General features: G+C 34.9%; 1 protein-coding gene across 4 annotated transcripts in view; it reads left to right on the top strand.

The window, feature by feature from the left end:
• Positions 1–6,491, top strand: part of LOC138695868 (metabotropic glutamate receptor 1-like) — a 1,249,477-nt gene extending 1,242,986 nt beyond the window's left edge. For all 4 annotated transcript variants that reach the window (XM_069820185.1, XM_069820186.1, XM_069820182.1 and 1 more), the window contains one exon: positions 3,404–6,491. In XM_069820185.1, coding sequence (XP_069676286.1) covers positions 3,404–3,795 — 392 coding nt within the window. In that variant the 3' untranslated portion in view covers positions 3,796–6,491. The remainder of the gene's footprint in view (positions 1–3,403) is intronic.
• The last annotated feature ends 8,977 nt before the right edge of the window (positions 6,492–15,468 follow it).

Below are 15,468 nucleotides of genomic sequence, written 5' to 3'. Positions count from 1 at the left end.
TCAAATCAAAAGTTATACATTGTTAAAGAAGTAGTTTAATGTCAATGATTAGTAAAAAAACTGAAAGCTATTTTATAATCCAAATTTTAACTATGCTCATTTAAATTGTGTTAAAATAGATAAAATGAATAAACACTATATGGAATAAATGCAAAACAAAAAAATGGGATAATGAGCCAAACGTATTATTTGCGTTGTTGTAGAAGTTGTTCCTCCTGAGATCCAAAAGCCCTCACAAGAAATTAAAAACTTGCTTATCGGAGTACATCCATTATCAACACACTTTGTATAGTACATTATGCAACGAGCCTATAATGATAGTAATTAAGAAGCGAGTATGGATGTTTATGAAACAAGCGCAAGCGAGTTTCATAATTTTCATACGAGCTTCTTAATTACCATTATAGGCGAGTTTCAAACGACTTTTTATGCTCGACCATATTTCTAACTTGAAATTATTCAGATGTATACATTTTATTTGTATCTGACAAGATCGGAAGTGACCTTGTTCTAGGTCGTGAATTGTGAGATGTGCGCAGACGCGAATGTATTGATTTTTTCCGAGGAACAATAATGTCATTGACCTTGATGTAATCCCGTTAAACTTGATATAACCTTGATTATTGAATTCGACATTGAAAAACGAGATGACAAATTGAATTTATTTGAATATTATATACAATTAACGCTAATTAGTAACAGAACATAACCTTCTGCGACAGTATTGGATTTCCAGCCTCCGTGACTTTTCGCTAATTCTCTTTCGATTGCATATCCGAGAATGATTTTATAACGGTACAAAGCTGACTTGTCATTGGCTGAACACCTGTAAGCTGAGTTGTCATTGGCTGAACACCTGTACTTTAATGATAGGTGTACTTTAATGACGTGCATTAAAGGACTGCTACCAGGTGTATAATTACTACATTTCGGCATTGTCGAGCATAAAATAATATAAAACAGTACAACACCTTATTTCAAGTGGCATCTTTTGGTGCAAAAGAAATACATACAGTCAATTCTAAAGTTCAAGCAGAGGCTTTTCATTTAATTGGAAATCTTCTTCCAGCTGAGAGTAAAAGCCTTCAGTTCTTACAAGTATATTTCTTTTCAGACGCTGACCAAATGTCTATTAGGTCTAATATAGAATCAATCATAAAAGTAGAATTGACTAAACAACTCCAGAACGTATTGCATGATAAACAGTTAAATTCATAGTTTTAAATACAGTTTTCAAAATGATTCAAGAGCAAACGACTTACAACATACAAAAGCTATTGTTCGCTAAGTAATTACAAAACTGTATTTAGATTTACGTCAATATTTATTTCTAACAATTGGAGGAAAGCGTACGGGTATGGCTAGTTAAAAATAAAATTGTAAGAAATAATTAAATTTCACTACATATTTTCTTCAGTGGACTGATATGTACTGTCTATATAATTTTTGCAGTTTCTATAGTTAACACCCTGTATATCCTTGCCGACATACGGCGCAGTGCCCTAGTTAAGTGACATGAGTTTAGAGGTTATAGTTCCGTCGCTCTTATTTCCGGCAGCCAATCACTTTGCAGATCGGCTACATTTAAACGTGTGCGTCTTGGCATTCGCTGCTGATGACGTTATGCACTTCCTAAGGCTCGATAAATACTTAATATAATCGCCTGCCATTTTTGTTCTTTCGTTGGCGTTCGCAGAAAGCACACGAGGACATTATTTGCCGCTCAATTATTTGCTCAATTACAGTGCGTTTGATTTATTATCATAGGAGCTACGACATTATAATGTTTGATTGTGCGGCAAATAGATTCCACGTCTGGTAACTTGGCAACGAAAGAACGAAAATGGCGAACGATACTACCTACTTAGACTTTATAGAGCCTTCACTTCACTGCGTAAGCAAAGAGGAGGAGTCACGCCGGAAATAAGAGCGACACGGTTATAGGGCAGAGTAGCATAAATCGCACCGCTTCCTAAATCGCACCACTGCTAGTTTAAAACAAGTTACTGTAGTAGTGTGGCATCTAGTGGTATTGTTACAATCTACCATATGAACTTCCACCATGTCACTTGATTTCTGACACTTCTTTGTGTCAGCAGCGTGGTGATAGTGTATCTAATATAATCGGTCAGGTGGATGTATATTTAGCTAACATTTTGTAACTAAATAACGGATTTGTATGCAAAGGAATCCATAATCTTAAGATGTTATTCGTTTAAAGAGATATTAAAGAACATTTAACTTAGGCCCTAGTAGGATTTTCGAACATATGATGATTATAAGCTAGAATGAAGGAAATAATAACTTATGGCGTAGTTTCTCAATTCGCACCACTTTGTAGGTGCCTAATTCGCACCGGTGCGATATGAGCAACTGTAGCAATTCTAGCCGTAGAAAAAAAGGGCAAAAAATTTTAACTGAACGAGGAATGCATCAGGTGGGTGCGATATCAAGTGGTGAAAAGGGCGTTAATACAACAAGTGTGTGTTGTACAAGCGCACCAGGTATTTTGTGCAACCTGTGATAATTTTTAAACGTCAAACAGTACATCCTTCACTATCAGCTGGTGCTCCTCCAGGATCGTTATTTGTTTGCTCTGAGTCAGGCTACATCAAAGTGAACTATTTGTCGAATAGCTCAAACATTTTATTTGCCACTCAAACCTGCCATAGAAAAAAGTGCTGCTTCTGTATGTCCACCTATACGAACCATTCCAAAAATTAGAAGCTAGATTATCTCGGGAAAATGGTATGCTCCTGTTTCAGCTTCCTCGTCATAATACTCATAGGGCCAGCCTTTAGATGTTTTTATCTTCAAATCATTTCAGGCAGCTATATCATGAAGCAGTTCTTAGGTGGCTTCGAGATAATCGTGGAGAAAAGGTGACGCAGTTTACAGTCTGAACTGCCTGGTGAAGCACATGGCAAATGTGTAACAATAAAAAACGCATTCAGAAAGCTTAAATGTTACGTAATTTACGCTCTATTTTTTCAATTTCATTTGAAGATGCGTTACTCTCTTTCATTACGTTCAATAAACTTGTAATTTGCATTTATTACATTATTCATTCAAATACTGTTCAATATGTTCAATATTAAAAGCTTTCCTTCATCCTGTTCCCTGCAGATAAAGAGGTGTGATTTAAGAAACCGCAGGTGCTGTTTAGGAAACTAGTTGAAAGGTAAATGTTCTGGGAATGTATTTCTGTAAAGGAATGCAGAAAATAAAAACTATATTGTTCAATAAAAATTATAAATGCTAAAGTGGTGCGATATAGGCAACCTTACCCTAGTTAGGTAGGTTAGGTTTGGTTAAGTCAGAGCTTGCATCAATGTTTGGCTATTGATTCATAATGCAATGTTTATATTCATAAGTTTAATGTAGTTCTTTGTTTCATTTGCAGGTTTGGTAACAACAGAAAGGCAGACAGAGCGACGTACATTGTCCTGCCAGACAGGAAATGATCTGCTTCAGTATCTACTGCAGATATATGCAAGAAGAATGCAGATATCACAAGCGCCTGAACAACAGAAGAATGAAGCAGAAGTTGCAGTTCCACAGTTGGCAGAACTGAGTCCTAGAGCGCTGTTGGACAGTATGAACACCACACGACTGCGTCGTAACGTTGTTCCCACACCACACATACTGGAAGAGAGCGCTAGTGAGCAAAGTGGAGACGAGGACAGTGGCCAACTGAAACACATCACCATCAGCCTGGGGGACTGTGATTGCCGGTCAGACAGTTCATCGCATTCTCCCATCTCATGGTCTCACAATTCAGATAGTGCTATGTGATATGTCCCACTAAAACAGCAATTCATTTTATTTAGTTAGAGTGATGTTCTCACTATATACTATAGTTTGAAAACTTCAAGTGAAACCCCGTAAAACACGCCAACTTCTGGAATCTCTCTCTTTCTTTCTTCTCTCTCCCTCGCTCCTCGTCATTCAGTCACCAGTCACCACGTAAATATCTGAGAGAGAGTGTGTGTGTGTGTGTGTGGACATCGCGACCAATAGAAGGTTCGTTCCAACAAGCGGTTCATGGATCAGTTCATGTACGGTCCCCGTACCTTCTTATGCGCATGCGCTAGTTGAGCATCTGCTGTGGAATTGAAACTATATTTGTTTTTTTTTTGAAAGATGGAACATGACAGGAGCGTTGCGATCGTAAAAACAACTGAATGTCACATAGCGTGGTAAGCCTGTTGCTATGGTAACAACGGTTGAGTTGCCAAACTTACCTTTCCCACATGGCGAGTGCTTAATAGCTCTCTTGGCGACAATTATTGTGCACACAGTGTTAGCATTGGTACGTTTCGTCTTTGATTTTCTGTCGATTTTTGTGTTGTTTTCTTACCTTTGCGTCAATTGTCAATGAATGTTTTAACGTCAGCCATCGTAACGTCAGTTGATACTTTCCATCAGCTGGCAGCGTGGTAGTCCATATTGGCAACATAGCACTGTAGTTCCGAGTTCGGCCGCTAAACTGTCATGTCCCATCTTTCAAAAAAACAAGACAACAACTAGACTGGACGCTGTTGGAACGCTTTCGCGGATCGTTATGTACTAAATCCAGAGATGCTATAACTGTGATCATCTTTGCTAAGAACAGGATGCTTATTATTATCATTTCGCAGGTAATTCTAATTGCAGAAAATAGAATTTCGATCATTTTCTATTAAAAGATGACAAAAAATATGGAAGGCAAGAATTCCGCTAATTCAATGTCGTGTACTGGGGGACTCTCATCTAAAAATAGTTCTTTTTTTAATTATTAATTTATGTACGTTATTTATTATACTTTTAATCGAAGCTGCATGTTGAAATTGTAATTAACTATTTCAATACCCAAATAATTTCCATTCCCTTTCTATTCGGCGAAAATTTAAATTAAATCTCTAGTTTTATTATTCGTCTGCACTTAACCTCATTGATGTGAACAGTCGAGCATGTCTTTCTTCAGTGTCCAGGAGACGTTGGCGAGCTTATGCGCATGCGCGTCTCTTCCGTACATGCCTCAATCCGCGGACTATTTCTGACCGTTCCGAACCCGTGTCAAAAGCTTGTTGGAACGCCCGACTGCAGTACATGTTTCCGGTTCAGGACTGGTTCGGATTGTGTTGGAACGCTTTTTCTGTACTGCGCATGCTCACGATGGTTACGGACGGTTCCTGACTGTTGTTGGAACGAACCTAGAAGAACCTCTCTCCAGTATTACCACCATAACAGATTCTTCATTTTTTCCTCGACTGTCGGCTAGGAAGGTTCCATTATGCTAGCATTGCAGGCAACTAGTCAACCTTTTAATGCTTTCGTTAGCAGGTGTGACAAACTGTGAGTGGACCTGCAAGTACATAGTGCACAGTGCTCTCTCCCTTCCCCCCGTGCTTTCTCACTTGCTCCTCCCCAAGACAGCCAGCGCTCACGTAGTAACTCGGTCAGGGTTTCAGTTCCATTTGTCAATCTGTAGAAGTATACGGAGTGGAAAGGGACTTATTACAATAATTTACAGAGATAATATATACGAGAGAGGTTCGAAAAGTAAAGCACAACAATTTTTTGTGACAACGCATTTAATAGGTAAGCAAAACGAAATAATGCACAAGAAAGCTACAGGTTTTATCTATTTTTAGACATAAGAACCAAGTCTCTCGACACATTTTCCCCATCGTGACACCAGATTCAGTACACCCCGTTCATAAAACTCCGTTTTCTGGGCGTATAATCACCTGCGCACGACTGATTTCATTTAAGTAATTGATTAACTAGCGGACTTGCTCGTGTTAATTATGGAAGTCTGTGCGGCTTACAGCTGTTTCGGTGCTTCATCACACCATCCTCAGAGCCTACTAGATCTCGGCGTCATCTCGTACTTCTCTGCCTGTTGTGTGGGTGCGTTTGATTGTTGAAAAGTGTTGAAAAGTGGAGTCAAATAGTGTGTGTGTACTGAAATTGATCTGTGTGTTGAGAATTTGATCGGGGTGTGTTTTAGTGTGTTTGTATATTTCGTATTGTTCTAGTACACCTTACATAATTAACACGAGTAAGTCCGCTAGTTAATCAATTACTTATATTCAAGTGTTAAAAGTAGTGTACGCAAGATTCAAAATGGATGATTTCATTTCTTCATCTGAACTGAAGCGTTGGCCTCCTAGGAATTCTTCATTGGTTCGAAGAAGTGAAAATCAGACGGTGTGAGATCTGGACTGTAGGGTGGGTGACTGCCGCCTCAATGCTTCTGACATTGGGTGGTGTTGCAGCGGTCACTGGTCGACCGGAACGTGCTTCGTTGTTGAGATTTACTTGGTCCTCTTCGAAGAACCTGCACCACTTGGAGATGTTACTACAGTCCAGACAATCAGCACCATACACCTCCAACATTTCCCTGTGGATTTCACTCGGACTTTTTTGCTTTGCTCACAAGCAAACTTTCTAATGGGGGCAGATAAAAAAGCTATTTTTTTTTCTTTCACCATGTTAATAATGTCAAAAGAAGTGCTTATACACATTTTGGCCACTCTACCGCAATTATAAGGGCCGTAAAAAATCGGTATGTTCGCCAGGTGCCGTTAACAATTTCATTGGACAAATTTATTGAAACGGACACAGCAATTGTTGAGTTATTTTTCAACATATTTTCCATCGGAATTGAGACATTTCTCATATCATGGGATCGACAGAGAGAGGTGCAGACGCAGTCAGACACTGGCTCCGGTCTGAGGGGCTGACTTCTACGACACAAAAATTGATCCTATGGTATGACAAATGTCTCAATTCCAGTGTGGGATATGTTGACAAATACCGAAACAATTGCTGTATCTGTTTCAATAAATATTTCTATACAATTGTGTTTTTTTTCTATAAACGGTCCCAGGGAAAATCACTTTCTGGACGGCCTCGTAATTGCGGTCGAGTGGCCAAAATTTGTATAAGCACTTCTTTTGACATTATTAACATGGTGGAAGAAAAAAATTTAAGAAAAAAATTTAACTTTTTTTTCTGCCCCCATCAGAACGTTTGCTTGTCAGAAAAAAGAAAAAGGACTACACCTTGCTGTTCTTCACAAGTAGACGATGCTAGCACATCTTCCATCTTTACTCAGTAGTTACTGCTCGTCCCACCAGGGTGACACCAAGTCGAGTCATTGCTGTCTGTAACGCAATATTCAAACTATCTGCCAACTTTGAACGTCCTAACCAAAATAGTATACCGCAAAGAAATTGTTGTGCGTTACTTTCCGATCCTCCCTAGTATCAAGTCAATGCGAACAGGTTTTGCCACATAAGTTTTTCATACGTCCAATAGTTTTTAGAATACGAAATGTAATGTGTTGCAACGCTGCAAAGACTAGCAGTGCTCTTTGATGTCGTTGTTCCGCAGTGGGGGTGAGTGTAACTCCAATCGTCTACTCCGCAAGATTGGAAAAGGAGAATGTAAACAAAAACGTCTCATCAGATACGTTTCAATAAAATTACTGTTCATACGTAACACTTAACACATTACTTAACATTACTGTAAACTTAGGGGACACTGTTGTACCTACAAACACTTTTCACATTTTATTTATTTTTTTTAATTTTGGGAAATAATATTTTTAAAATTAAAAAATGCATTAAATAATTGTTGAAGATTCCTTTACAACTTACTGTATATATTTTCCTGCTCTACACATCTATTAAGGATGGAAAAAATAACATGTAATATGTTCAAAGGTACAACAGGTTCATGTACCTTAGAACATACCCTCTTGTAAGTTGGAACACATGGAATATAGGTGGGAATATAATTGTAAGAACTGACAATCATATTTAAAATGTATTTGCCATCATAAACCAGAGCAGGCTTCTCTGATTGAGATTTTATTTCCTGGAAGAACAAGAATTACTTCAACAGCTTTCTTTAAGGCATCCGGATCAATTGGGGGCCTCTTAACTCCAGACTTACTTCGTGACATGATCTTAAAATAAAAGAAAGACAAAAACCAATAGCATTATGTACCTTGGAACATGTTCCATGGTACAAGATGTTCTGTGTTCAAAGGGACAAGAGGGTTCCCTTCCACCTTGTATAATTCCACTGTTTAATCTAGTAAATTGTTTTTTAAATTCTACTGAATGTAACCATGTGTATTTTTTCATAAGTTTTTTTCAAGTTTAAAATACTGATTCGTACATTAAAAGAACATTAATTTTATTTCAATGCTTCCATTTCGATGTCAGCCGTACTTTCACAGAAGCTATAATTTCATAGTTCTGCCACCATCGAAAGCACTAACAACAATTTCTTTTTCTTCTTCTCTTATTTTTTTTCCTTCACCTGTACTTCACGATTAAGTAAAGTTCCAATCGTTTTATGGTCTTCCTTCATGATGTCTTCCAAACATCTCGAACTTCCAAGATTTTTCTGAAAGCTATGCCTCGAAAAATAGCTACATTTGTGATTTATATTGTCGTCTCTTAACTTTATTATACAGTACGTAGAGAAATAAGTGCAGATATTTGTTTAGTACCAGCAATGAATTAGATTTAATTTACAAAACTTGCAACCAGAGTGGCCTGCATAAAATGACAAATAAACCTAACAAAATTTAATAATATCAAATAATAAAACAAGAACATAAACGTGAATTTAGAGTACATAATTATAACAAAAGTATAAATCACTGAAACTATGTGTTGTTGTTACTGTAGAAATGATATTTCAAAATTTGAATACATGCCGTAAAGCCATGAGGGCAATTATTATTATTATTATTATTATTATTATTATTATTATTATTATTACTAGCCGTACCCGTGCGCTCCGCTGCACCCGTTAGAAATAAATGTAAAATAATTACATAATTAAAATAGGACGTTTGATCCAGGGAACATTCGTGTTTGATAGAAGGATAAATCGTTTAATACGTTACTTAATTTAAATTGGATCCAAATAATTAAAATTCGATCATTGTGGTCCAGAGACACTCATTTGGTACAATGACAATTCCTTTAACCTGTTTCTTAATTTTTATTACATGCAACCATAGTTTAATGAAGATTGACATCATTTAGATTTAATGTGTATATTTTATTTTACTTGTTATAGGTTTCCATTGAATTACGGTAATAACTTAATTTTAACCCTTGTTTTCTACGTATTCAGTAAATGGCGCTTGGCCCACTATGGTACTGAACCCTTCAAATAACTTATATTATATTATATTATATTATATTATATTATATTATATTATATTATATTATATTATATTATATTATATTATATTATATTATATTATATTATATTATATTATATTACATCAGAAGTTACTGTAATAACATTATAGCATTATGTCCATCTAGAGAAACTACATTTTCCAATGGTGAAATAATAATTAATTATACAAATCGGTTAATTTAGCTTCCGATATTACTTCATACAAACACAGAAACATTCTCTGTAGGCTATCTTTCATAGCTTTCGATTGGTGCTGTCCAAGGCCCCTTATAGACGAAGTCATTTGTTTTTTAATTCATTACACGGCCTTAGATGGCAGTTATTTTAATTTTAAAACTCATTTATCTCATTAAATATCAGTCCTATCAAACTTTTTCAAGGAATAAAACTTATCGCAAATTATTTTAAAAAAATCTTTTCTTATGTAACATTTTTCACAAAAATCAATAATAAACGAGATATTTCGATTTATTTAATTCAAGCCCCCTTATAACCCCCCTTTTAAATAATGTATTTTGAATGCCATATAGCCTAAAATCTAAGTTACAACGGACATAATTTATATGCCAATTTTCATCGAAATCCGTTCATCCATTATCGCGTGAAAAGGTAACAAACATACAGACAGACAGACAGGCATACATACAGACAGACAGACAGGCATACATACAAACAAAAATTTCAAAAAAGCGATTTTCGGTTTTAGGGTGGTTAATTATATATATTAGGACCAATTATTTTTGGAAAATCGAAAATTACCAGAAAAATTTCGGCTACAGATTTATTATTAGTATAGATTATTATTATTATTATTATTATTATTATTATTATTATTATTATTATTATTATTATTATTATTTATTTATTTATTTATTTAAATTTAAATATACAGAATACAGAATATAATTACAACAATAGAAATAGAAATAAAATAATACAATCAATATAAAAAAGAAGATACAGTAGTATTAACAAAATTTGAGGATCGAATGAGCAGCGCTCGTGTTCGGTCGTAGTTTAGATATATTATTAATAGGCCTATAAGAGAATATACAAAATAAAATAAGATGCGAACTAAAATTAAAATTACAACTGAAATGAAATTATATAATATAATATTAATGTAGAGAGGAATAATATCGTACGTGAATAAAGTAGGACAATTTATGAAAAATATACATTCCGAAATTAGAGAATACAAGTATAATATAGGCTGATTAATTCATACACATGGGCTATAAATTTATTTAATCAAATTGAAGACATTAACACGTTTCTAATTTTCTTGTTATATGTTAGTGGGTTACATGTTAGAAGTTCTGGGTGTAATTTAGCTAAAGAATTATACAACCAGGGCCAAAATTAATGCCATGCTTTAGACCAGCAGATGTGAAACATTTACGGCCATATTCATAGACATAGACATGTTCCTAATTATGTCAGGTGAAGAATACAATGCGTGCAGTTCTGCGTTGTTTAACTTTCTCCATTCTCCTGTAACTTCATCCTTCTTAGTACCAAATAATTTCCTAAGAACCTTATTCTCAAAAACCCTTAATCTCTGTCCCTCTCTCAGTGAGAGTTCAAGTTTCACAACCATACAGAACAACCGGTAATATAACTGTTTTATAAATTCTAACTTTCAGAATTTTTGACAACAGACTAGATGACAAAAGCTTCTCAACCGAATAATAACAGAGATTTCCCATATTTATTCTCCGTTTAATTTCCTCCCGAGTGTCATTTCTATATTTTATTACTGTTACTCCAAGATTTTCAATTTTTTTCACCTCTTCATAGGATAAATTTCCTATTTTTAAATTCCCATTTCGTACAATATTCTGATCACGAGACATAATCATATACTTTGTCTTTTCGGGATGTACTTCCAAACCTATCGCTTTAATAATAATAATAATAATAATAATAATAATAATAATAATAATAATAATAATAATAAATTCATTCATTCATTTAGTGTTCTGCCCAAGGGCAGGTCTTTCACTACAAACCCAGCTTTCTCCGGTCTTTCCTATTTTCTGCCTTCCCCTTTTTTTTTCTCATATGATCCATATAATATCTTAAAGTCTCGTCTATCATCTGATATCTTCTTCTACCCCGAACTCTTCTCCCATTTACCATTCCTTCCAGTGCATCCGTCAGTAGACAGTTTTTTCTCAGCCAGTGACCCAACCAATTCCTTTTCCTCTTCCTGATTAGACACGCTGTATTAATATAAAATATGAATCATGCAAATCGTACTCTCAGTTATGTTATGAACTTTTGTTGGAATGTCTAGCGTAAGTTTTTTCACGTTTATATCCTCTGAAACTGGCGATTTTTATGGAATTACTATATATTTAACGCATTGAAACAAAAAAACTAATATACTTTAATGAGAACAGACTTCACACATAAAGTATCTCTTATATTCATATTCATATTTTTTATTTGCCTGAAGGTACAAGAGTACAAGAGGCCTCGTCAATGTAATATTATACAATACAATATGTCAATATTTAAAATATTAAAAGAGTAAAAAATAATAAAATTTAACTAAAATACATCATTTTCAAAAAATCCCTCTATATACCGGTATTTTTATTTTTTCCGAGGAATTACACGGTTGTAAGTTTTTTTCTGTCTCATTTCACATCAAATGTCCCATCTTTATAATAACCTTACAGTCTAGTACAGGCATGTTAATTGATGCCCACAGGAGCAAGCGCGCGCTTTAGAGCCCAGGAAAGCCTGAACACTTTACAGCGGAAAGGAAAGAGACAGACGAAAGAGGTGGTATATGCCGCTTGGTTGAGCTATATACAGGGATGGCCAGCACTGATTCAATAGATTTGTCTGAGAAGTATAAGTGCATTATAAGAATGTAAGTTTTAATTTTAATGCTCATTTTTCACAAGTTTAATTTTTTTATTCAAAAGAAATATTTTCTCAACTTTTCGTATAGAAAAGTGAAATTTCCAGGTATAGGCCTATTTATTTAGTAGCCTTACAGAATGTTTTCTTAAATCTAATATATCGTATATACGTATTATTGAAGATAGTGTATTGAAAATTTTGAAAATATTCGCATGGAAATTGTTTGTAAGGAAATGAATTAACAAAGCAACTACTCTTACATCATAAGCAAAAGATACGTGCCCATGTGTTGTAAAAATGTCAGCTCTATAGCTTCAGCAGATTTCGAGAAAATAATTTAATATTCTGATGATAGGAAGTTGCCCACAAATATCACCTTAAAAGCATAATGCGATAAGAGTTTTGTTATGTAATATTAGTTACACTTAAAACAGATACAGTGCCTAGGTAACTTTGTTTTGTACTGTAATATTGTTTTGATTAGTTTATTGATTACTTTTGTAAGGCTAAAGACACCATCAATATAAATTCCAACTTGACATGTCATACTCAATCTCTTTCTTTGGAATATCGCTTTCATTATGAATGATGTGTTTCATCCACTTAATACAGTATAATATTATACTACTATGGAATTTAAATGAATATTCCTTCTTAACTCTCTATTATGTTATTAAGATTTAAAACACAAGTGCAATATTAAGAAATCAGTGTTAGTACTTTTGTTTTACAGACAATATAGATAATATTAAACAGAAAGAAGCCATATAAAAATAACGACATAAAATTTCACGTTCCGTTTGAAGTTTGTGCACCATTGTTTTCTTAATCCAACAGGTTGCTTATTCATATACACAACCCTTCCTCTTCCCATACTTAGCGCTTGCTGCCCGCGCACGACGTCAAGGTCAGAAAAATGCGCTTGCTTTGACATCACTGTACTAGACTACGGTAACCTCATGAAACCCCATCATTAATTCTCGGAGAGCATGTACAGTAATAACCAAATAACAGCAGAACATCACTCTACATAATAAATGCATCATCAAAACAAATCATTGTTCATACAGTAGCTAAGGGCAGACATACCTAGTTGTTAGTAGAACTGCAATATGAATTCAATTGGGATCAACAATTTCCGTAGTTATATTAACAGAGTTTAAAGTATGCTCATTCATATTTTATATATAGAGAATGAATGTGAAATAGATCTTATATTTAAAATTGCGTTTTAGTGTAAGGAAATATTGAATTTTAATCATGTACATAATTGTAAATTTTTAAGATGTTGCAGAATACGTTATTTCATTGCCATCTCAATGGATGTGACAATCCTTGTCAAATGGATTAGTCATATTAATCCCATCACTGTTATTGTCTGGGTACATCGAGATGTAATAAATGCAAGTAAGCATATTCATGAATTGAATCGGCGAGTGGAAAAGTGGTAACATTCTAAAATCATGCTTTCGAGATAATAAAAGAAATCTGTTTTGTGACTTTATTTTTAATTTAATCAAAAAGCTTATTATGGGCCACATTTACTACTCGCTATAAGTATCTCAGCCCGTATATTTGTTTGTTAATATATAAATTAGTTTTTTTTTTTTTTTTTTTTTAGATTTGATTGTTTAAAGTTTGGGAATGTTACTCTTTTTCCAGTAAAATGGAAATAGCCTATAGGTTAAAATGAACAGAAATATTTTGAAGAATTAGTAAGTTTTCTTTATAGCGTAACTGTCGAAAAAAGTGTACAAATACTTTTCTTCAAATGTGGAAAAAGGAACAACCATAAAAACGGTGTTACAATGTTGTTTTTTTTTTTTTTTGGTCTCGACTAATACACCTTTGTAGGTTACAAACTCTTCTCCCCTTACTTACTTACTTACTTACTTACAAATGGCTTTTAAGGAACCCGAAGGTTCATTGCCGCCCTCACATAAGCCCGCCATTGGTCCCTATCCTGTGCAAGATTAATCCACTCTCTATCATCATACCCCACCTCCCTCAAATCCATTTTAATATTATCTTCCCATCTACGTCTCGGCCTCCCTAAAGGTCTTTTTCCCTCCGGTCTCCCAACTAACACTCTATATGCATCTCTGGATTCGCCCATACGTACTACATGCCCTGCCCATATCAAACGTCTGGATTTAATGTTCCTAATTATGTCAGGTGAGGAATACAATGCGTGCAGTTCTGTGTTGTGAAACTTTCTCCATTCTCCTGTAACTTCATCCCGCTTAGCCCCAAATATTTTCCTAAGCACCTTATTCTCAAACACCCTGAACCTATGTTCCTCTCTCAGAGTGAGAGTCCAAGTTTCACAACCATACAGAAGAACCGGTAGTATAACTGTTTTATAAATTCTAACTTTCAGATTTTTGGACAGCAGACTGGATGATAAGAGCTTCTCAACCGAATAATAACATGCATTTCCCATATTTATTCTGCGTTTAATTTCCTCCCGAGTGTCATTTATATTTGTTACTGTTGCTCCAAGATATTTGAATTTTTCCACCTCTTCGAAGGATAAATCTCCAATTTTTATAACTCTTCTCCCCTACTCTTAGATATTTTCTCCATTTCTTTTGTTTGTGTATTCTTGTTTACCTTTCCTTTCTGTCGTCTCGGCTCATTGTCTTCCTTTTCTGACATTGTTGTTTTTTACTCGAAGACACTAACTTCAAAAACTATTTTCCAAATCTTTTAGACATAACACCGATGATCAAACAGTCCACACCTGTGGAGTAACGGCTAGCGCGTCTGGGCAGAAAACCAGGTGACCCGGGTTCGATTCCCGGTTGGGACGAGTTACCTGGTTGAGGTAACATAATAGTGCTCCACTATTAAGTGGAATAAAAGTAACATTCCTGGAATGTTACCGTTCTTCTACTCAACTGAAAAACACGGGTCATGCCATTGGCATTAGCATGATAGGAATATTATTCTTTTTCTGCTCAATTTAGGACTATGATATATGAACAACTTTGCTATCTCAGTTTATTTTCGCAGTTTTTGGAATGTTACCCCTTTTCCACTCACCGATTCAATTATCATTATTGAAATAAAATACAAGGTTATTTTAGTAACTATGCTCCAAGTAAGAAGAGCAGAGTTGGGACGTTAAGACGTTAGCTGTGAGATATTAATTCTGGTATTACCTAGAATCAATAACAGATTTGGGACCTGATGGTAAAGAAAATGATATCTTCGTAACTAGTCACTTGTATCTACCTTTTACAAATTGTATCATAAATCAATGCGAGAGATATTGATCATATCTTGATTTTATGTTTAGATTAACTGGTCTTTGAAATCAGACTCCAGATATCAAGAATTCAAAATCTACTGTATACACTATGCAAACAT

This window comes from Periplaneta americana, chromosome 3 (assembly GCF_040183065.1).
Source record: "Periplaneta americana isolate PAMFEO1 chromosome 3, P.americana_PAMFEO1_priV1, whole genome shotgun sequence".
In the NCBI taxonomy this organism is placed as follows: Eukaryota; Metazoa; Arthropoda; class Insecta; order Blattodea; family Blattidae; genus Periplaneta; species Periplaneta americana.
The sequence above is the reverse complement of the archived record's forward strand: the minus strand, read 5'-3'. Positions and strand labels throughout refer to the sequence as shown.